We start from the raw sequence: 23,807 nt of genomic DNA, 5'->3' as shown, positions 1-23,807 counted from the left end.
ATTAAAGTCTGACATTTTAGAAGCTCAACCTTGCTATGGAATAGTAGGTTATGGCAGCCCACAGGGAAAATGAGACACATTACATACTGAGAATGATGAATTTGGAAACATCATAAGGCTCACGGGGTAGGTTGCTGTCCACCTGGCCCGTATTTTGTGATGCATTAATCAAAATAGCATCGACTACAGTAGAAGTTAATCCTATCATAACATGCTAAAGCAGAACAAGCTGCATTACAGTTCCATGCCACGCTCCCATACATATTCAGTGAAATGACACCACACACAAAAATGCAATTCTTCTAAACAACATTATATAATTCTCCACACGTGCTTGTAACTGTGATTCATGCTAAATCAAGGCATGGGTGTCACAGATGTCAATGGAGCTTTTTGGGGAATAATCCAAAAGATATTTCTGCACATGCACTTCTCTTACTGGAGAAAAATTCTCAGTTTTTTTTTGTTTTGGTACAAAACAGCTTATTCATTAATGAAAAGTTTTAAAAATTAAGCATCCAAAACCACATAGGCAGTAATCTTAGTCAGAATAAGTTCTACTTTTAGAATCCTACTCTCATTTTTCTGTAAGAATACATACTTCTGTAAGAATTTTGTAAGAACACATAATTCTGTAAGAATACATAATTCTGTAAGAATTCTGTCTCAGAAATCAGTATGAACTTGATCTAATCTCAGCACCGCAGAATGTACTTTCAGATGAAAATCCTCCAGGTTTATTAGAAAAGAAATATTTTGCTTATGAGGCAGAAAATACCAAACCATAATGCAAAGTATCCCCCCCCCAAAACAAAAACACCCGCCCAAAACTGCTTAGGTTATAGCATGTGAATCTCTGATAAACATTCCAGTTCAAACAGATGAACAAAAAGAATTATCTTGATCCTTCCATTTCTGGATTGTTGAAAATACTGTCCTTTTCAGAACTGAGGGTTTTCTTGTTTTTTTTGAGAAAAGTTCCAATTTGTTCAAACAACCTGGCACAGCAACAGCTATATTAATTCATTTATATAATACATTACTTACAAAATTCAATAATTCTCTCTTCTCACAGTATGGGCATGTTACAGACATTCTTAACAGACAACGGTGGTAGTGTCAGATACAGTCCAGTGCCATACACTAAACAGCAGACCGATTTCTGAGCACATACATTTCATGGTTTAATAGAAGCAGCATATAAAATTAGGAACAATGACATTTAAACTATGCCAATTTATGATCCACTAAGAATCTTACTGTATTACTTTCCAAGCTAGGTAAAGACAGATAAGGGGTTTAAAATTACCTATTTAAACTGTTAATAACAATCTGATTAGCTAATGGCTTTTGTATCATGAACACTCACTTTTACTTTGAAATGTTGACACAAAGCCATCACACTTGTTACCTCTACTAAACCGGTATAAACCAATAATGCAGTATCGCAAATTTAAATATTTTATGCAAATATTAACAATGAAAGCTGGTACAGTTTCCTAATAAAGAGTAATTCTTGACATTCAGAGAATTCAAAGCACTTCAATAAATGGCAAATAAGGAAACCAAAGTATAGAAAGGAAAAATGACCTAGGTGAGATCATACAGAACATCAGTGGAAGCATGAGATCAGAAAATAGGTTTTCTGGCAATTAATTCAGAAGCCTCACTTCTAAATCATGCTGTGGTGAAAAATAAAAAAAGCAGATACTGCAACATAAAGCAGAAATTCCAGAACAATCCTCAAAACAGAGTGACATTACAGCTACCTATACAGCATAAGATGGAATGACACTGAAAAAGCAAAAATACCAATATTAAGATATCATCAATTCATTGCTCCCTGAAGGGTTGTAAAATATATTACATTATTTTATCTTCAACAAGTACCTAATTAACATGTAGAACTACTGCATTTTTCCAAAAGCTATGAATTGATTTGAGTTGTAATTCTGTGCAAATGGTAAAATGAAAATTTTCATATACGTCGTGCTTTGGTAATAGCACCTACAACCCAGGCATGGACTATTTCTGTTTGTATATGCTAATTTAGACTTCTGTATCATTTTGAGATGAAGAGAAATGCTCTTGATAAGATTGAACTTCAATTGCAGTATCCCTATGAAAGTTTTTCCTCCTTCTGATACTTTATCTTTTTTATTTTTTCTTCCTTACCACAAATACTACTGTGCATGCTCTCTTTTTTTACCTGGTGGTGTGTAAGGATTGCTTTTTTAAGCACCACACTTTTCAGAGAAGAACTTTTAATGTTTGCATTTCTCAGAAAGAATTATCATGTCACCATCACTTACCTTCAACAGCTGCCCATAACAGAAAGAGAATCATTCTTAAGGTATTTACCTCATTGATTACATCATCAACTGCTAGCGTGTCACTAGTTGCATCCCTCAGTGGCACTCAACATTTGCAGCATGGCTCTCTAGGACCATGCTTGCAGCATTCCCTCTCAAGGAGGGTCTGTACTAGCACGAGACATGTTCTCCGGGCACTCTGGGTATACCAGCATGTTTCTCCAAGACTTGCCACACATGAAAGTATTCTGCTTATGACCAACCACCAGAAAAATCTTCTGACTCCAGTGAAAAGTTTCTTTCCCATCGTGCCACTTGGCAACACTGGCTTTAGACCCTGCCCATGGAGCACCTGTGTGTGTTACCACTGACAGTCACACTCCGCAGACTGTGCTGGGAAGCTGAGCGTCAGCTTGCTTCAGTCCTTGTCTTCCCTCTCACAACACAAGGTACAGTTTTTAGTTTTGCTACAACTAACCTGCTGCAGGGGCAAGCTGCACTGAAAGAGCAGCCAGTGGGTTCTTTCATCCCTCCACCCCTTTATACCAGCTCTAGAGATCAGGATGCTGCAGAACAAGTTGGTGCAGGTGGACCACCCTCACCATGTCAGCTGACTCACACTGTGGCTCCATGATCACTACATTCAATGCTACATGGAAAGCAGAAACCATTTCAGTTAGCATCTTGCTGTTGGAGTGCCATAAGTGTAGTGCAGAACTACACCATTATGAGTTACTGCTGCTCTTCCTTTCCTTCCTCCACCCTAAACAAGGAAAACTATTCAATTCATCCCATAAGATCTAGTAACAGTTGACTGAATAGCTGTCAAGAAAAGAAAGAAATCAACATTTGGAGCTAATATACTACGTAAACATCTTCTTACTCCTATACTTGGGGATTTGCAGGATGCTAGATCAAGGATAGAGCACAAAGACACTTCAGCTGAGTTTGGGGAATATATTTAAGGATGGGTGCTTCTGAAAACGTTAAGATAAATTTGTCTAAATGAAATATTGATGAATAGATATTTATCTCTTGTCAGCCCTACATTAATAGCATTGAGTTTTCCTAGCAAGCATAAAACTACATCTTTAAGGCTTCCCTTTCAATAGCTTCAGGGTTTTGGCACTATGCTACATGTGGTAACTGAACTATTTTTAATGACCCAGTTGAAAACACAGTTAACAAAATTAGTACTTTCGCTTCCATTTATTTAAAAAAGCAAGTCTATCAACTGACTACACTATGTGGAACTTTGAGATTGATTACTTAAGGTTTTAAAACATTTGAAAGGCTGGCAAGAATATGTACTCACCCACGCACAAACCTGAACATGCACATACTCTTGCCATGGCCTGAACTCAGGCTATTTGCACCACATTTAAAATGTAAACTGGTTTCCACTTATCCCTGTGAATACTCAAGCCAAGGTCATGACTTTTCTGACCCCACATTTAAAAACCTGTTGGATCAACAGAGCATCAGGTTAAGCCTGAGTTCAGTTCTTTACACCAGCAAGATATTACTCCTCCACAGCACATGAAGTCGGTCAAAGTTTGGGCTCCACAGCCTCGTCCTGCAGCCCCACCCACTCTTACACAAGCAGCAGTGATTGCATCATAGGTTACTGGCGTGGTGAGCTCTCCAAGATAATGGACTACCCAGACAGCTGAAAATCACTGTCCACTGTGGGGAAAATAGAAAAGCCACAGAGTGAGGACTACGTTGTCCCTGGGCACTCTGCTTTCATGGAGACCTGAAGTGATACACCAGCCACCTGCAGCCTACAGCAATGGTCTTGTCGGGCCTCTTGCTGCTCCTTTCTTACCAGCACTGGCACATCTCTGACACCCCAGGGAGCCAGGTCAGGAGCTCAGCCAGTGACAACTAACCCAACCGAGAAGTGAATACCTTCCTGAGCTGGCTCACCAGGTTGTCTGGTGAGAGCTGGTGCAAATTCTGTGGCAAACTGCCGCTGACAGGCTTAGCTGGAGTGAATCACATCTTCGGGAAGGAGTTAGGCTTTCCTGTAGTCACCGACTGTTCCCAATTTCATGATATCACCTCTATACTGCCAGCCCTGGCACTAAACAGCTCTTGAACAGAGACATCCAGCAGAAAATTGTTCACATTTTGCAGAGTTGAGATGTAGGTCCACAATATGAGTGAGCAGTTCAACACCACTGAAAGGGGCAGCAGGAGGACCCAAGTCCACTCTGTGATGGAACTGAATCCCGGGGTGATGCTTCTCAGGTAACCTCAGCTCTGAACCATTGAAGGCTGCTTGTGCTAATAAATCTTCTTGTTTCCCAGGTTCCTATTAATAAAGAATTATTGAAATTTTTCTCCTTCCCACTTAGCTTTAATTAACTATCTCAACTTCACCATTGCTTATATGCAGTACCCAAGCTGCAAAACGACTGATACGCAAACAGTTTTTGTAGAAACTCTTAGCTTAGAGATCCACGTTGAACAGTTTCTAACACAGTTTCTTTTCCTTAAGCTATCCAGATTCCAGCAAACTCTCTGAACAAGAGATGGTTTCTAGACTTTTGCTCATCCCTTTCTGCTTCCTTTGGACTTTCACAAATTAATTCATTTCTGGTCTTGAAATGCAATTCCCAAAACACAGCAGCAACCTCAGGAGGCCTTACCAGCACCAAATGGACAAGAAGGATTATTTTGGGTGTCTTACTGATAAATTTCTGATTCACTTGTGTGTATATACATCTGTGCAAACTAAAGTGACTTCTCACTGAAATTTGTCCCGTACATGTAACCATGCTGATTTATCTGAACTTTCAGCAAGGGTGAGGAATAGCTAGGGTGGAAAATGCTGTAGCGATCCAGGTTCTGGTGGTAATTCAGAATCCCTCCCTGCAGATAACTGGTGTTGCCACTGCAATCACTCTGCTTTCTTAAGGCCTTGAAAAAGATGAAACGTTTAAATGTGACGTTCAAGTAATTATGACAACACAAGTGACTACCTCAAATGAGGACACACAGGGAGGCTCAAACTGCCTTAGCAGTGATTGCTTCCAGCTCTCGTTAAGTCCCTGGCAGACATTATTACATAAATTACCGTTGGATCACATCTTGTGGACAGTCCTTGAAGTTCAATAGCAACATCATTTTAAGAACAACAATGCATACATTACTTATTTTAAGTTTTAAAAATAATGAAGAAACAGGGACCTACCAAATAACTGTAATTTATCGAAATTGAATCCCAGTGAAGGGAAGGCTGTTCTATTTATCATACAATGTGTTTTGATTTTTGAAGACTTTTTTCCCTCAAAATCTTTAAACAGACAAAAATACACAAATTTTAGAGTAACAATTGTCAGTACTTAAAAATCAAATTTGCAGCTGTGAATAAAATCCATCTCTTAGTTTTTAAACTAGGACTTTGAGGAAATGATACACATTATGTGAGGTAGGCAACTGCACAGAAAACTGCAGGAATTTCAGTGACAGAGCAGTATCACAACATGTGAATTTGGATTAACATGCTTTTTGTGGACCTGGAGAATTAATATGAGGTTAAGAGCAAAGGGCTTCATTTCAGAACTTAAAATGAGGGAAGAAACAGCCTACAGAAGGTTAAAAAGATGCAACTAATAATGAAAACTTGCAAGCAGAGGATTGGGTTCAAGTTTTCTGAAATAAATGCAAACAAAACCCAATCATTTGATTAAAACATTTGAGAGAACGTTGTCTTGCTACTTCAATCCCAATAATGGGATTGTTGTTGCATACAGAATCTTTGTCATCTTCTGGCCCCAAAAATGCATTAGATCACAAATTTAAAAAAAATAATGTGCATACAAAAATGTGATGGTGTCTCAACAGTCACAGATGGATCAAGCACTATTAAGAAATCAGACCTGGAAATATCAGGTCAGTCTCAGTAAGTAAAATAGCTTTTGCTTTTGCTGTTCTTCATTCAATTATTTTTTTTCCCAGTAACGATTATATTTGTTTAACATCTGAAGAGTTACCCTCCAATGAAAGCATCTCAAAAGCTTTCCCTGGAAACTTTTTTCAAGCAATTAATAAATAAATAAAAAGCACATAGATGTAAACAGTTATCATATTCATGATAATCATATTCATGATAACTGAATACAGTTCAAAAACTGTATTCAGAAATATGGTTTCTGTATTTCTACAGAAACAAATCTGTTCTTTAAAACTGATGTTCATTTTTGATTCAGGAGAATGTGTAAAACACATTATAACCTGAAAAATGGTAATAAAGTTGGCAAATTTTAAAATATTACCAAGTATAACTACAAGACCTTCAGCATCATCCCTAAAGTTGAACTTCATAGACCAAGTGACAGACAGGAAAATGGTCCAAGGAAAAAGAACACTGGATAGCCATCACATCTCTACAACTAAGGTTATCACTAGCTCATTTGAATAACCTCTAAATTAGGCTTACTGAGAAATTTCAGTGAGTTTTTATAAATTTAACTCTTCATCAGTCTGTGATGCAGCTTTCCACATATTCAATATGGACAATTTACCCATCACCACATCACAGAATTATGTGACTGGAAAAAAAAAATAGGTTACATCAATGACCTGCATTACATCCCACTGTGAAGCCCAATGTTAACACTGGCAGCAATGTCAAGATCTTGTGTGCTCTGGAATCCTCTATTTATTTAAATTAGAAACTTGCACTAGTATTGTAGAAAATACAATAACCATAATAATCGTTTTTAAAATGTCTAAGATCAAATGTATTGCAGTTCTTCCCCAATCATAATGAGTTGTTGTTTTTTTTTTAATTATGATAGCAGGTATATCCAATAAACAAAACAACAAAAATTATACTAAGCAGCATATAATCACTAATTACTGTTAAGTGGCTATTAGTTTATGAGATGGTTGAAATGTAAGTATTTTTTAACTATTGTTAGTAAATGTTTATGAATAACATTTTTTGACTCATGGTAGGAAACCAAAAAAAGTGAAAATTATTCAAAAGCAGTGAATGGATTTAAATACAAGATAATAACTGGGTTTCCACTATGGGTTTTACTTTAATTTAGAAAGAGGTAGTTTGTAATAGACCAACTATATAAATAAGATCTGCTAAATTTTATTTTTACCCTTATCATGGTTGAAAATTAATACTTTGCTTAAACTACCACATTATACAAATTACATATTTCATCTCAATGTGCACATGTACTTTTTAATCTGCCTCTGAAAACAGAACCAAAATTAAAGCCTCCAAGAAATTTTCTTCTCTATCAGAATTTTAGACTGCCCAGATTTCAAATTCTGCTCGTACATAAGAACAGACAAAAAATGTATTTCAATAAAAATCTTAAGATATTTACTACTACTGTTAGCACAAAAAAAATCTTATATTGCATACTGACTCATGTGTTATTTGGATACCATAATCAAATTTATTACTACATAAGGGTTTAGCTTCCCAAGAATAAAAACGAGGTATTCATCAAAATGGTAAAAGGAAAAAAAATTCCAGGATTTCCCTCCCTTTTATGTGCAGGTAAATTTAATTAAATTAATAGCAATTGCTAAATAAAATGCCACGAACTAGTTCAATTCATCGAAAGATGAATCTAGAGTCAAAATTAGGTTTAAGATGTATATTTTGGACCTGTGCAAAAAATGGCATGTTATTTTTCCTCTGTTCACAGAGCACTAAGTTGAGTAATGAGAACAAAACCTGTTTGCAAATGTAAATACAATGAAGCAGTCCTTAATTAGCACATGCAAATGTAAGTTCAGAAAATTGCTTATCTACAATGTTCAAAATTATAACTTCTATTTATACAAATTTAGATGTTATATTCAGTGTAATTAGGTGTAAATTTTAAGGATATGCATTAATCATAATTTGCCTTTGCAAACAGGATTAATTAGTGTTTGTAATAGCATATGCAAGTGGAGATTAACTGTGAATCACACTTGCTCAAGTAATAGACTAAATGAAGTCAGCATCACTTTTAAACAAAAAATTTTTGTTTTTAAACAAAGGGAACTACATCAGAAACTTTCATAGCAAAAGAAAATACACAAAAGCACAGATCATGCCCATGCAAAAGACACTGCAATGCACGTTGCTTATGACAGACCAGAACACCCTGGTAGAGTGCTACTGATTTGCACAGATCAGGATCCCAGAGTTCAGCGTGCTAAAACAGGAGACAACTGAGAAAAGGTGACAGAATATTTACTTCTCCCTGCCTCAGAAGTGATAAATGCCTGAATACCCACACCATGGTCTTCTACGTAATGCACAGTTTCATTACAAAACTGGATGTGATCAGAAGCTCATTAAATATACTACAAAGGTCATACAAAGCCAAACTGGCAGAAAACTGCTTTTTGATAAAACAGCACCACATTGTACTTTACATATGTATACCGTACTATATTTAAAATTCTAATGTTTTCATCAAGCACTTTGCAGGTAGAAAAATTCAGATTCATTTTGCAAAGATAATAAGATTTTCTAAATTCTGAATGAGCAGTCCCCTACTCTCTCCAGTCACAGTGCAAGGAATAATAAAACTAAATACTACCTGTCTATCTCATCCCAAATTCCTGTCATCCAAATAGAAAACTGATATTCCAAAACTGGTATCCCAAATTCATCCAAATAGAAAACTGATAGAGAAAGTGGCCTTTAAACTCCATGGAAGCGGAGCAAGGCATAACTTTTAAATAATTTTTGAATTTGGAGAGCTAAACCAAGGAAACAACAAGCAATTGCTGTCCCTTCTAGTGCTCACAATTTGTAAATAGCTTTTGCTTCAATCTTCATATATATGTTCATATGAACTGTGCAAAAAATGTCATACTATTCTATTTACACCACACAAATAAATGAACAATATATTCAATTTCAGATCCCATTATAAAAAAAAAAATAATGGATAGATCCCATCTCTGACACCCTTCACAGCAGCCTATCTGCACCTTTTAAAGGCGAAGCAGATGTCTATTCTAGCAGTGGTGAAACTTCCTCCAAGCAAATACAGTGGAAATTCCTTACTTCTAGGTCATAACAATTTCATGCATTCATACAAAGTGACACAGCAATTAATACACATTAGTACAAGATAAAGTTTTCGGCACATTCCACGTACAAAAGGTTCACACTGGAAAACCTCCATTATGCTAACTGAGAATATAGCAGTGGAAAAAAGGAGATGCACTAATGAAAATGAGCTCTATAAAAAAAAACAAACAACACACAACCCCCCTCAAAAAAACCCCTTTAAAATAATTATTATTTCTTCTACAAAACCTACCAGCTCCTCATATTTACATAAAAAGTTGTGCCTGGGTCATCTACATTAAAAAGATGTTTAAAATTCCAACAGTTACCTTGATCCAAACCCACAAACTATATTTAGGTTTATGGAAGATGTTGACTGCAGCTGGTACTTAAATACCTCTCTGTATTTAGTGAGATGTGCTACAAAATTTAGTGTATTAGGTGTCTCCTAATAAGTTCTATGTGTCTGCAAAATCTTCAGTGAAGATAACGATCTGTTTACTGATCTGACCCTGTTCACCAAAAAATGTCAGTGCTGATTGGTTTTAGAAACCAGTTTAATTATTTTTGAAGATACTGTTCAAGATGGTGTTTTATGTTTTGTTAAAAGAAGGCCCTGGATCTTAGATATTAATTTAGCACAACCTTAGAGCCCACTGGTGGAAGTGTATTACGCTGCTCAAACTAATTGTTTTCCTGAAACAAGAAAACTACAGTAACATGTTGAGTTACTGAAGTTAATGTTTGTTGCAGCAAGTAACCCTTTTGAAAAGGTTAAGTTATTAAAACATATGGAAAAAAGCACTTTGGATAATTTACATTAATATTATATTACCTTTAGAGATCCTTTGACATTGTATGCTGTGATTTGGATTTTGTTTCCATTTACACCTAGGGATGAAATTGTAATCCTCGTGTAGGTAGTATAATCATGTACAATCATAAATTGGTTTGCCAACTTTGTTTAACTACAGGCACCGTAAATCACTTAGGCTACAAAAATAAAAGGTTTCAGCATGGCTATCGGTCAACCTGCAAAAGCTAGAGTTGCTACTGGCCAATTCCTACCTCAGCAAACATAGCTTCCTTCGAAATGTAGAGGGTGTCAGCATAGCTATCCCACATCAGCACATTGCTTCTTATAATCACGTATGATTTGATCAATTACTTTGGAAAGGTTGCATTGAATTCAAAGCAGCTACAATGGGTAGGTAGCTTTTGTATATTATCATATATATAGTGCCTATGCACCACCTTTTATATGGAAAAATAACAATTAAATAATTGGTGATTAAATAAACTACACTTGAGACAGATTCTGGCTCCCTTGGTTTTTTTCTAACCAATCTAGCAAATAGTTTGTACCTAAGGATAAGAATCTGAACTGCCCTGTGGATTAAATATCTTCTCTCACAAAACTTGTCACATCCCTAGAGAGTCATTTTAAAGGACCCTTTTAAAAGGAACCTTATATGTGGGTTTTCTTGGTTATTTTGATTGGGACTAAAGTAATGCAAAATAATAGAAATTAATGGAAAATAAGGTATTATAAGTAAGCAAAGAACTGGTGCAATTCCTAGGGTCACTGCAATTCTATGACAGCTGTACAGTTATCAAAAACTGGGCTAACTGGCAGGGCTTTTCCCCATAGTGTGAGGACCAAAGCAACACTGATTTAAAACATTTCCTCCCAAAAGCTCTGTTGTAAAGGTTATAATTTAAGTCCAGAGTTTGTCATGTGGATCCTCTAGTTGCCAAATATAGCCAAAACTGTTGCCACAGATGTTGACTATGTAGTCAGCTGTTGTCTTCTAAAGATGAAGCAGGTGAAAATGATGGCAAATAGTAGGAGAAAGTGTCAAGGTATTTAAATAGCATCATCATTCTTTCTGAAGTGCCTATGCACAAGCCGAAGCTTACTTGCATCAGTAACACTAATGTGCTAATTCAATATGCATTCAGGAAATCTGCAGATGATGCAGTAACTCAACAATAACAAGAGCCCAGAGAATACACTTTCAAGACAAAAAAAGATAAAGTGTCTATGGATTTTGTGACAATCCTTGATTTAACTTGTTTTCTTAACATGGGCATACAACCTCTTTTGCGGTAACTGATACAGAAGTTGAAGAAGATATGTTAGCAAAAATTAAGCAATAACTTTTTTCCAATTGGAAATTCTATTCTACATTCAAAAGTTTTTCCCCTTGACTTCACTGGTACCTCCATATAAACTTGCACTTCAAGTTATTGGTTCTGCACTACCAACATGAATACAAATAAAACCAAAAAGATACGTTCCAAGGAAAGATTTAAAGCAAGAATGAAAACTGCATATGGGGAAGATGACTATTCACAAATGAGCACAGAAGCAGCATGGAAACCAAAGTGCTGACAAAGAAAAAGTCTGGGAACTAAAGAAGAAGAAGAAAAAAGAAACACAAGAAGGAACAGAGACTAGGGAGTTAGAGAATTGTGATGACCCAATGAGGCAAGTTTACAAGAATAGGAAGTAAAAGCACTGAAAGTTTTCAGAGAACATTTCAAGGAAAGATAGAATAAAAATACGAAAAAATGAACATTTCATTAAATATATTGTACAGTCTTCATCCCTGCTCCCCTCCCCCATGCCTCCACACTTGCCCCTTCTAAAAGAAAATAAAGTTTCCTGTAGGCAACAGACCTTTTTCAGAAATAATGTATTTGTGAAACTGTAAGAACTGACCTAGACTTCAGTCCTGGGAGAGGTGTAAGGGTGAATAATTGTCATGTACCATGGGAGGTTTCCCCACTAGTTATTTGAAACATCATCTCTTACACACACACACATAGTGGAGCAAATTTATGCAACTATGGGTTACAGAATAATATGTCACATTACTGTTGTGGTTATATTTAATGAGTTTTGGCAATGTGTTTAGCAAAAAGGAAAAAAACCTAAAATTTACTACATGCAAAAGAAAACCCAAATACTAAGAAAATGTGCAGAACAGATTTTGAGTGACTCACCCTAATGCCTCAGGATAGTTCAATATAACATTCTGGCATCCCAAATTGAACATGGAAGTTGAGTCAGGCTGTCCACACTTCCTTGCTCTTCAATCAAAACAGAGCTTCCCCTGGCTATATATATTGAGATGTACACTGTAAATACTTCTGTAGAAGTTTTCTCTTAGTCCGATGGCTAAGAAAATCTGAAGCAGCAGCATGCTTCCCCTGGGCAAGAATTCTCTAGACAACAGGATAGTTCAGTGATTTCTTTAACCTGGCCTTCAAAAAGCCTCCCATGAAAAGGAGGTGAAGTCTTGCCATGCAAAATCTCCAATGGGTATGCTTTCCCAGGTGTATTTAATAAGATTTTTATTTGGTCCTGCAATAATCTACTCAAATTAATTCAAGAACAAGTTGAGTATTTTCTGAGCACATGGCCTCAAGTCTTTGAACGTGTTTTTTATGCTTATGCAGAAATACTGGTACTAATCACAGATTAATTAAATTTATCAGAAGTAAGGCAGGACATTACATTCATTAGTTGCAACCAAAGGGCAAGGGGAAGCAACAGTTGGAACAATGCAGGACAGAAACAAAGCTGAAATGGGTGTCTTCAGCAGAAGGAAAGTTTCCCAATATTGTCAAATTACTAAATTCTCCTCTCTTTACTATAATAGTAAGTAACCCACCTAGAGTTTTAAAAGTCAACTTTAAGAATTTTATGGGTATTTCTGTGCAACAACAAGGACTATGAGATCCGTATTGAAGTGTACAGACTAGCAATACGGAAGAGGAATATATTATGTCAGGGCTCTCTCCGCACCCTCCAATTTACTGTGCTAGGATCTTCCACTAATGCGTGACATGATAAACATACAAAGAGCATTCTGTCTTTAGCCAGAACAGAGGCATGGCCTACTGAAAATTCATTACGTTATGAAATATAAGGTACTGCAAAGCACTAATGCAAAGTAAGCCTTCTGGCAGTGTAAAAAGTTTTCTGTAGATGCCCAAAAGAATTTAAAAGTATTTTAATTAAACTGTACATCTGCATGGTAAGCTGAAAATGGCTGTTCTCTATGCAGTCCAAGTTTACAGCATACAGTAAAGCTCTTGATATTTGCCAACCAGAATCTGTTACAAATAGTTCAAGAAAACCAAAGGGGGGGGTTAACAAGTTTTACGGTAATTTCTTACTTGATACAAGATGGAATAAACCAATATCATTTTCTAGACATTTAAAAAGATATCTAAAATTACCTTAACATCCAAAGCATTGAAAATGGCATTATTTTCTTTTCATAGATTTTGAACATAGCAGCTAGCATTCTGAACTATAGGAAAAATATCACTTCGTAGTTCCTGAGAATTATTCTATATGGGCAGTTTGCCTTAGATGTCTTTTTTTCTCTTCCCTTCCGCCTAAAAATAAGAAAAAGACTGAGGAAAAACACAAGGTAAAAGAAAAAGTGTGACTCTCTGGTTTCTGTTATTGTTGAAGTTTTAGAAGCATGCTTTATGGGTGATAAAAATGATGTTTTATAGAAAAGAAAGAAAGGAGACAATAAGCCAAATGGGACTGTAATGTGGAGAGAGAATAAAAACAATACGGCAAGATAAAAGGAAATGAGCAAAGGAGCAACAGCAGGGGAAAATAATGAGCCAGAACAAAAGCCCCACCACTAACAGAGTTTGCAAATATTCCCAACAGCAAGAGAAATTTGCAGACACGGCAACAAGAGATTTGAGAAAGGAAGACAGAAAAACCTGGGGTTTAGGAACGGAGTCAGCCAATGAATTTCTTCCCTTCCTGCTTAAGAGAGTATAAAAAGCTCTTAGATTCAAGCATTTGGCACATTCTTTTGGCAATATATGCCCCATATATATAATATCCGCTTAATCTGTTTCTCAGCATAAACATGTTCAACAAAGAAATATAATGATAATGAAGTACTGAAAAAGACCTATAAAAATCATCAGCATTGGACACTAGTTTTATCACCACTGTAGATGATAAGAAGCATGTTAATTAAATTAATATCATAAAGAAGAATAATCAAACTAAACCCAAAACAGAACACATTCCTTTAAGCATGTTGTCAGGATAGAGAATCACAAGGGAAATAAACTCATAAAAAATAGGTCTATCAGCAATTATCAGTCTTCAGGTTAAGAAAGTCCCTAACCTCCTTTGGTATTGTTTTGCCAAGTAGTTTATTCCCATAGATTAAATTGCTATTGTTTGACAGATGCTCGTAAAATGGCTATCACAGAATTTGCAGCCCGAATTTGAAAGGTAAACTCTACCTGCTGTTCAACTCCTATTTGGTTGACATCAAGCTTGCACACTCTCAAGTGTTGTCCAGATTTAACAGAAGACATGATGAAGAATCACCTCATACATGGGACTGCTAATAAAGATGTGGCACACCACTTGGTCAAAGATTTTCCAGAATAGTAATATTAAATGCAACACTAATCCACTGCCAATACAAGGACAGAATTGCCTTCTTAAAAATATGCTATCTTTAATTTGGCCTTACTTATACAAAATTTGATTGCTAGATTATTTTGAATGAGAATAGGGGAAGACTGTATCCCAACAGAACATGGACTAAATACTGGTTTTCATATTTTTTTAAATTAGGCCTTTTCACTGATGTTGAAGATCACCTTCTCCCAAATAAATTGAATGCATTCCCAGCTACACCCCATGACCTCTAATCGAAACACTTGTTCTTAACTCCATACTACTAAGAAAGAATTCCAGTATTAATGCAATTTAATACAGTACCCCAATCAATTTATTGATTTTTCAGGCCAGCTTGCAAGCAAAACTCCAATTCTTATGTAATTCATGAAGGTTAATTGTTCTGAGAACATAATTAAATAGGAACAATGTTATTTGTAAAACTTTTATTTCTGAGGCTTGGACCATCTATCTGACACACTCAATGCAATGCCCAGCTCCTGTGGCAAAAAAAAGGGTCTCTTGGCCTGAGGCACCAATGGAAGTTCTGACAACATTGTCTCTCTCACTCCAAGGATGAATTCACAGTAGTCGTCACCAACACCACCAGTCTCAGTATATCCAGGTATTTTGGAACAGAAGTTATGCTAAGTTTCATTAGTTTCTGAATTGGCTACCTATCTAAATTCACACATATAATCAACCATTTTATAATACTCCCTCCTCACATATTAACAGATCTGTAAGTCCAGGGAAGCATTTTCCTAACATGAAAAACAATTATAAGATTATTAACATTCATCCCATTTAGATCAACTGTGGGGCTACGCTTTGCTTTTGTTTGCTTTTGCAACGGGTTTATGTGGCAAAGTGTTGGCAGTGGGAGGGCTGCAGGCTGGCCTCTGCGAGAAGAGATCAGGGGCTGCCTCGTGCCGGACGCAGACGCTTCCAGCCAGCTCCACAATGGACCGCAATGGTGGGTCCACAAGTGACAGAGTGAGCATCAGTAAAGCTGGTGGCACCTCTGTGAAAACATATTTAAGAAAGGGCAAAACACTAGAGAGCAGAGGACTGAAGGAAAAAAAAAGATGAGAAAAAGCCCCGTGAACAGCAAGGTCAGTGAAGAAGAAGGGAGAGGAGGTGCCCAGGCACCAAGCAGATATCCACACTGCAGCCTGTGGAGAGCACTGTGTCAGAGAGGTGGATATGCCCTGAAAGAACTGCAGCCCATGCAGAGCCCATGCTGGAGCAGTTCCTGGAGCACGGTCAGCTCCTCAGTTCCAGATCCCAACTAAAAAACAGGAAAGAACAAATGACACAACCTCATAGCCCTGCCTTGAGTCCACTGGGATGCTCTCATAATTTCCAAAGAGTCCCATAAATAACATTAGCTGTGGCTTCAGGTCATCTTATATTTAGTTTTGCAATTCAGAGAGCTTCTCACATAGAAACAATGTGCTCACTTCTGTCCAGTTACCACAATGATTAAAAGTTCCTGGATTTATTTTGCTATACACATATACGAAACAGTCTTTTGTAGGCAACTAACCTGTTAGCTCCCGTTTCTCTAGGAAGCACTTTCTAGCATCACGGAACAGTTCCACAAGCCTTCAAAAAAATTGTGACACTAGGAGTATGAGTAGATACATGACAACGTCTGAAGAGCCAACTGTTCATCGTTAGTCTCAGCACTTTTATTAATGGTCTGAAATTACCTGAGTTTTTTCAGGGTACCTGGATGCTTGCAAAACATACAGAATCTTAAAAGCTGACTCCACTGGAGCCAGATAGGACCATTGAACTGGCCCTTTTGAAAACTTCCACTCTAACCAACAAAACTTGTCTTTCTTCATGTTGTCTTTATCTCTGTAATACCTGAAATTTGGCAATTTCTCAGGGGTTCTCTTTGAAGAATTTATTCAGAACCTGACAGGACTCTTGTAGTAGATTTGTCTCCACTTTAATCTTTCCTCCTCAATCATGTAACAGACTGGAAGAAGAAATATAGATGTACACAGACGCACAAATATATGTTCACATGGACACTTCATAAACTTGCACATTGGGAATTTCGTGTCTCTGATGTGTGTACCTAGAATTGTTTCATATATTTAAGGTATGAAGATCGTACTGCCTCTATCATCTATTCCTCTCATGCAGCTGTGCTTTCCTCATTCTCCACTTGTAATATTACATCAGTGAAGGTGTCAGCATTTCTCTCCAAATATTTGATGGTATGTATGCACCATTACACAATACAGATCAAGCCCTCCTATTTTAGCATCAAATACAAAGCTATCACTTAATTTCATCATGATAGTTAACATTAACAGCACCACCAAGTTTTTCCTGGATGTTTTTAGATGAATAAAAATCTCCCTGAAAGTAATGAAGCTGGTACTGAATATAAAGTTGTAATATGGTATCTAATTCATGTGCTTTCAACTTCAGCATGATTTTATACATGCACACAGAGAAATATATCTTTGCAAGTTTTTTTGCAGTGCATTTGCTAGTAACCAAACATTTATTGCTGGTATCCAGTAGATTCTGTTTTCAATTTAATGCCTTTTTGTACACTCCAAAAGAAACGTATCACTATTCCCCAAATCTCATTTATAATCCTTTCCCTGCATGCTCCTTCTTGCTGTTTTATCATTAATGTTAATATTCTGTTGACTCTTAAGAAGTAGAAACTTCCATTACTAAAAATTAATAAAGGAATACTAAAAGAACACTGTATTGAAATGAAGGCAGAGTACACAGCCTGGATATAGTTCTCTCTGCACTTCTATTGAGAAAGTACTAGTAATAGGTCAGGGATTTTCTGTTGAAATGGCATTTGCTGTTTCTATTATTGGTATAACATAGGTCACATATTGTATGCTAACTTTTTCCTCCTAAGCTCTTTCAGTTTTAACGCCTATATAAAAGTCTAAAGCATACTGAAAAGTTTAAACCATGATCTAAATGACCAAATAGTGTACATATACCTAAAAAACACTGGATAACACCGGGTAAACTCAGCTCCAGAATATAAGCCACTGATCTCCTAACTATTTAAGAACAATAAAATTTCCATCCCTTTCACCATGCACACAGTACCTATGCCCACAAACAGCCTCAATAATTATGTTTCAAATCATTTTAGAGATCTGTTGTAAACATTGTAACCTACAGGAACTCTTTATTGGCCCAAATGCATATTGAGGTACTTCAGAATAATTTTTATGCCAGTATGCACACTGATCTGCATGTTTTCATACTGAAATTGCTTCAGAAGATTAGTTTAAAAAAAAAGCACTGACAAATTAAAGAAAATCTCCCTTCAATTCAAGCAGGATGTAACCTTTCTGCCTCTCTATCCCACCCCAGGCTTTTTGAGACTTGTCTGCCTCTCTGGCTGCTTACAACTGTTAAAATCACTCTTGTTCCTTCTCAACCTCTCAACATTTACCACAGAATATTTGCTTTAGCTGTAACACTTTTGCACCTGTGTTAATTTTAAATCCAGTGACTCAATTTCTATTTTTTCCTCTCTTATGCTGTATCAAACAGCATTGCACTCGCACACTCGGAAATCCCTGGAGGAAAGCGCAGAAAGCAAACTCTGGTTATCTGGTAGCACTTGCAACGCATCAAATGGCGAAAGAACAATGTGTGCTAGTTAAAATAACAAACTTCTACACTTGTTAAATGTCAATGCTCAGAATGAGAACAAAGTATTTTGCCAATACTGTTTTACCATTGTATCCTAGTTCACATGGTGTTACCCTTGCTTGTAACAGGACACAGGCCCTGGATTAAGCTAACAACCCGGGCATCAAGATTTGTTTTTGTCTGGCCTGCCTGGATATTTGCTTTAGCTCTTAAAGGCAGTTATCTAATGACTATCTTTTTTGCACTAGCTGTTGTTCAGCTTTTCACAGTTGCATGGCGTAACACCTTGTATTGGGCTTACATGGCAAGGTTTTGTTAGCATGCAGGGGTGGCTTTGTCAGCTATATGTTTGTATCTGACAGAAACCAGTAACAAGTACTTACTCTGTGAATCTTCCAATAGTGAGCAATCCAGATAATTACAGGCACTGGATGACACCAGAGACCCCAGGACTATGACCAACTCAGCAATGGCCAGTTACTCACCATCAAAGGAAGGAAACCTTCGGAGCGTGATAAAACCAGTGGTAAGGATAACACAGATATCATGTGAACTTGAAATCAATGACAAAGAGCAAGGTGTACAACATGTTAACAAACATATCAGAGAGATCCCAACTAGATTCCAGAATGAGGAGAAAGAAATCATCAACATTAACATCGGACTCCTGCCAAGGAGTTGCGATACCAGATTTACTGCAGTGCTACCGCTCCCATGACTGACCTGAAGCCATTGACCTTCACAAGAGAGGCTGTGCAAGAGTGAGTGATACATCAAAGAAAAGAGTAGGTACTAGGAACTTTATGTACATTTAATTTTTGACTGTTTGAACTAGATGTGCTAGTATCACTGTAACTGGAATAATTAAAAAAAATAATATTTGATCAGACTGTTAAGACTTTAATTAGACTAACACTAAGTTCTTGTCTATGCACATAAAGTGTGGGCTTTGCCCACACTGATTGTGTCTCCTTGAAGTCTGAATATTACTTGTCAATCATGATTTTTTTTCCAGACCATTCAAATGCTATGTGAGCAAAAAACCAAACCCAAGTAATTTCTTATCAGTTTATACTGGTTTGTAAAGTTATAGAAAAATGAAAGTAAAAGAAAGAAATTACAAAAAAGGTATTGGAAATGATGGATAATTTCCTGGGAAAGTTAAAATACCAACTCTCACACTTTTTACCCCCAAAGTCAAAGGGCTGTCTTCAGTTTTGCACTGAAATGACAGCTGCTAGCAACACCTCTATCAGGTGACAGGTTTAGAAATACACCAGCTGTTTGAGTATTTTAAGTATTCTTTCATAGACTTAGGAGGAACAGGTAAAAAGCTTGTTCATTTAGGAAATTAAACTAGTTTTCTTCTCATCGGAATCCTGAAATGACTTTTTTCTTCCACTCTTCTTCTTTCACTGCCTTGCACAGATTTTTCCTAACTCTCTCCATTCCCAATATGTAATTCTTTAAGCAAAGCATCACAATGTAAAATGTTCTCTCTATCCTCTTCCAGATAACAGTATCCTATATGGACTGAAAATATTATGATAATAAAGACAGTGATGAAAAAAGAAAGCATGATAGACAGCAAGGGGTAGACATTTCTATGTAGAAAGGATTTTCTAGTGCCAAGGAAGAGAAGGAAGAATGGCAACAGATGAAGTTCAAGAAGGAAGGTGAAGTTCAAAAGGATTAATATGCACACACTCATTTCTGTTGTTTCTTTAAATTATGTATTTGCTACTTAATTGGTTTTTCAAGATACTTCCAACAAATACAATAAGACCTATGCAATTATACATGCAAAGAAGTTTCAGGAAGCCTGACCGAAAGGGCGAGAGAGGATGCTGAAGATGGCTGTTGTGAACCAAAGAAGAAAAGATGATATAAGATTGATAAACAATAACACCATGTTACGTGGTACAGAATCAGCCGACATAATGCAACCTTCCCTGTGAAGAAGGCTCATTCACTTTAAAGACTTGCATGAATATTTAGTTGATTACTTTTACTTTCAGTTCAGAGCCATTTAAGAATAACTGGTGAAATGTTATTTTTAAATGAGAGTAGTATGTCCTCTGTTTGAAATTAAAGCCCCAGGTGCTAAACAGTTGCTCCAGTTGAATAACTGTTATTATTATATACTATGAGGCCTGATCAAAATGGCATAGTAACAAGATTAAAGTATCGTCTCTTGTTAGTAAGCAAAGGTATTAGCAGGAAAGCTTTAAGAATAGTGATGGCACAAGAACCTTCTTATCTTACCTGGTAAGAGTAGGTGTAGAGTACATCCTCGGGTGAATGAAGTAAATCCGGGTAAGGGAACACTGAAGCAACTAATAGTGGTGACAGGGTTTGTGGTGAACTCTCCAGCTTGCGTCTGATTTCTTGCTTAATAAAGCCATAAACCAGGAATTACACCACCCTCACTCTGGACAAGAACAGCTATCCACTCAAGTAGCACAGTCATGTCCAGCAAACACAATATTCACTTTGCTCACATGTATCGGTGCTGTCTTAGCAATGTCTCTTAGAAGCTGAAGTACTCAGAAAATAAGATAAAAAGTAGAGTAAAGCTGTGATTCTAATTGATTCAAAAATCAGAGTGTACGTTTTTAGGATCAGCTCTCCTACTTCCTGGGATAAAGCTGAGTAAATTCTGACCTTGTAAAAGCTTACCAAATCCCCTGCAGAAATGTCTCTCAAATCACAGATGAAAATTACATACATAATTATGAACATTCATCAAACAGAGCACATATTGAAAGGTGCTGACCCTGTACTCACAATTGGTGCAAAAGTATTATTACTGGAAAACAAAAAAAATACAGGTTTTAAAAAACTAGTAGTTTCCTTAAGTTTCGAGATCTTGAAGATGTATTTTTTCAATCTCAGAGACGAGCATCACTGAAGTATTTTCTTACTTGTAGTAAATCACCATTGGATGATTAATTGCACAAAATGGTAAGAATAATTGAATTTTATTTCAGACAATAACTTTGTGATAGCTTCCTAATAATTTATTTATAGATATATTTAATAATGAAGATATTACTGCCAAAAAAGTCACGTTTGACTGTTGATAATACAAATATTATATTAAGTAGTAGCATTTTGCCAGTAAGGGTAACTTGCAGCTCATTTCATATACAGCAGTATTTAATTAAATCCATAAGTGCAGAGTGTCCAGATGTTGTTTTTTAATTTAATAATGATGGAACCAATGAGATGCTGATAGGTTTGTAAACTAAGCCTTCAGAACATGAAGAATTCCACAGGGCCTTTAAAAAAAAAAGAAAAAAAAAAAGAAAGAAAAGAAAAAGAAATGAAATGAAATCTTAAAGATGCATGGCTTGATGGTAACACAAAGTTAAATGAAAAATGATCATTTCTGCTGTATGCAGTCATGCAGGCAGCATGTAATAATAAAGCTTCTTTCACACCAACGATCAACGTAACAAGGAATTAAGTGACAATGCATACAAAAACAGAAATATGACTCGTCAGCTTGTGCATGACACAGTTCTAGTTAGAAAACAGTTATGTACAACAGATGTCATGTTTGTACAGGAAAAAGGTCACCAGAATGAGCTAGTTTATGCTAACAGAGGGAATCTACATGCAGCATGCACACAACATGAAAACATTTGCGCATTATGATAAAACTGTGTAAGTAGATCATTCTGCATTTAAAAGCACTCATTCTAAATGTACTGATATGATAAAAACCATACACATTGCTTTATAATACAGTGGTTATCCATGCCTCATTTCTGAATTTTGCTTGTTGATCTTTTCTTCAAGGTGAATCCAAGTTTTTATCATTTTTAAGAAAATATACTCAAAGCCTATTGCAAAATGTTGCTGTTTGAGAACTTCTGATTGTTATTGAATGCACTTTACTAAATTCTCAGTTCATTCTTTTGCACAAAATTCAGAAGATTTCAGTGCTGCTATGATATTCCCAAACCATTCTCTGGCCTTACAAATAGAACGCTGCTAGTATTCAGCATAACGCATGAACAGAGTTCAGCAAGGTATGATCAAGTGAGACATGGACGGCTTTTTAATTTCAATCAAATAAAAACTATTGAAAGGTCTTGTTTGTCAGTGTCCTACTTCTTTCTATCCTTAGCGTAACAGGTCAGAGTGGGTGTAGTAAAAACACGTTATTAATTCTAGGGATAGCTGCTCATTTAATTAATACTTAGAGATGTTATGAACTGCCTGGTAGCATCTTTATGATAGAAACAATGTAACTATAACGTGCTGAAAATATACTACTGCAATAACATTTTGGTAAATCATACTCACTTAAAAGTACTACACAGAAATTAAAGTAAAAATCAGAAATGAGACAAAATGTCTAGATGGATATGCTTAAGTGAAAAAGTAAACTTCTGGAGAACTCTAAGGAGAAGACAGTGATGGAACTAAAGCAGAAAAAGTGGGAAAAGCACTATCTTCCAAAAAAGAATTTCTAGGATGAGTAAGTAGTAAACACCCTCCTTTCCTTCTCTCCCTTCTTCTCTCCCCCACCCCAAGACATCTAAGCAAAAGTTCGTGACCGTAAGTCTGATCAATATTTCTAAGTACCTCATATTTTATTACACTTTAAAAGCAAGATAGCAACAGCATAACTGCAGATACAAAGACAGAAGAAGTTTATGACAGAGAAATGTAAAATAAGTAGAAAGACGGAAAACTTAACAGGCAAGAAAACCACTGCACTGTTATTGCAGAGTATATTACAGGAAAACAATATTTTTAAAGATACAGAGACTACAGTGTTATATTAAGTTCTGATCTATGAGGAAACTCAGCTATTATATCATCAAGCCACATATTACTACAAATATTTAAACAGTATGCAGTTTGTTTATACAAGCAGCCAGAAGCCAACTTGCATCCCACAAATCAAAACTGAAGATCATTCATACTAATTGAGCACCACTACAGAATGTAAATTTTACTGTTCTTTATTCCTAGAGATGGCAAAATGAAATGCATAATACCTGTTGATAATCAGCTGCAGAATTAAAGCGATCAGTGGAAGCCTGTCTTTTCCATACGGCAAGTCTCCGTTTCTGTCCCAGAACCCAGTTACTTTTGAAGTTCGTTCATGTGAAAACCTGTATCACTTTTTGTATAGCACCACAGAAGCCAAACCCTCAGCATAAGCAAGCATCCTCCGGCAAGCTCAGCACTGGTAACTTGAACTGTTTATGCCTGTAGTGAGCAGTACTACATGTAACCATTCATTCGTGTTCATGACTTCGTGGCTACATGGAATTCAAACAGCAAGTACTAGGGGTTCGATGGT

General features: G+C 36.4%; 1 protein-coding gene across 2 annotated transcripts in view; it reads right to left on the bottom strand.

The window, feature by feature from the left end:
- Nucleotides 1–23,807, bottom strand: part of CCSER1 (coiled-coil serine rich protein 1) — a 728,765-nt gene that overhangs the window by 246,691 nt on the left and 458,267 nt on the right. The window contains exon 10 of one of the 2 annotated variants that reach the window (XM_072861770.1): nucleotides 21,499–21,765. The exons of the other annotated variant lie outside the window; for it this stretch is intronic. Within the exon in view, the coding sequence (XP_072717871.1) occupies nucleotides 21,685–21,765 (81 nt within the window). The 3' untranslated portion in view covers nucleotides 21,499–21,684. Of the gene's footprint in view, nucleotides 1–21,498; nucleotides 21,766–23,807 lie in introns of those variants that run through there. 2 annotated transcript variants of the gene reach the window in all.

The sequence above is a fragment of the Ciconia boyciana genome, chromosome 5, assembly GCF_034638445.1.
Source record: "Ciconia boyciana chromosome 5, ASM3463844v1, whole genome shotgun sequence".
Taxonomy (NCBI): Eukaryota; Metazoa; Chordata; class Aves; order Ciconiiformes; family Ciconiidae; genus Ciconia; species Ciconia boyciana.
The sequence above is the reverse complement of the archived record's forward strand: the minus strand, read 5'-3'. Positions and strand labels throughout refer to the sequence as shown.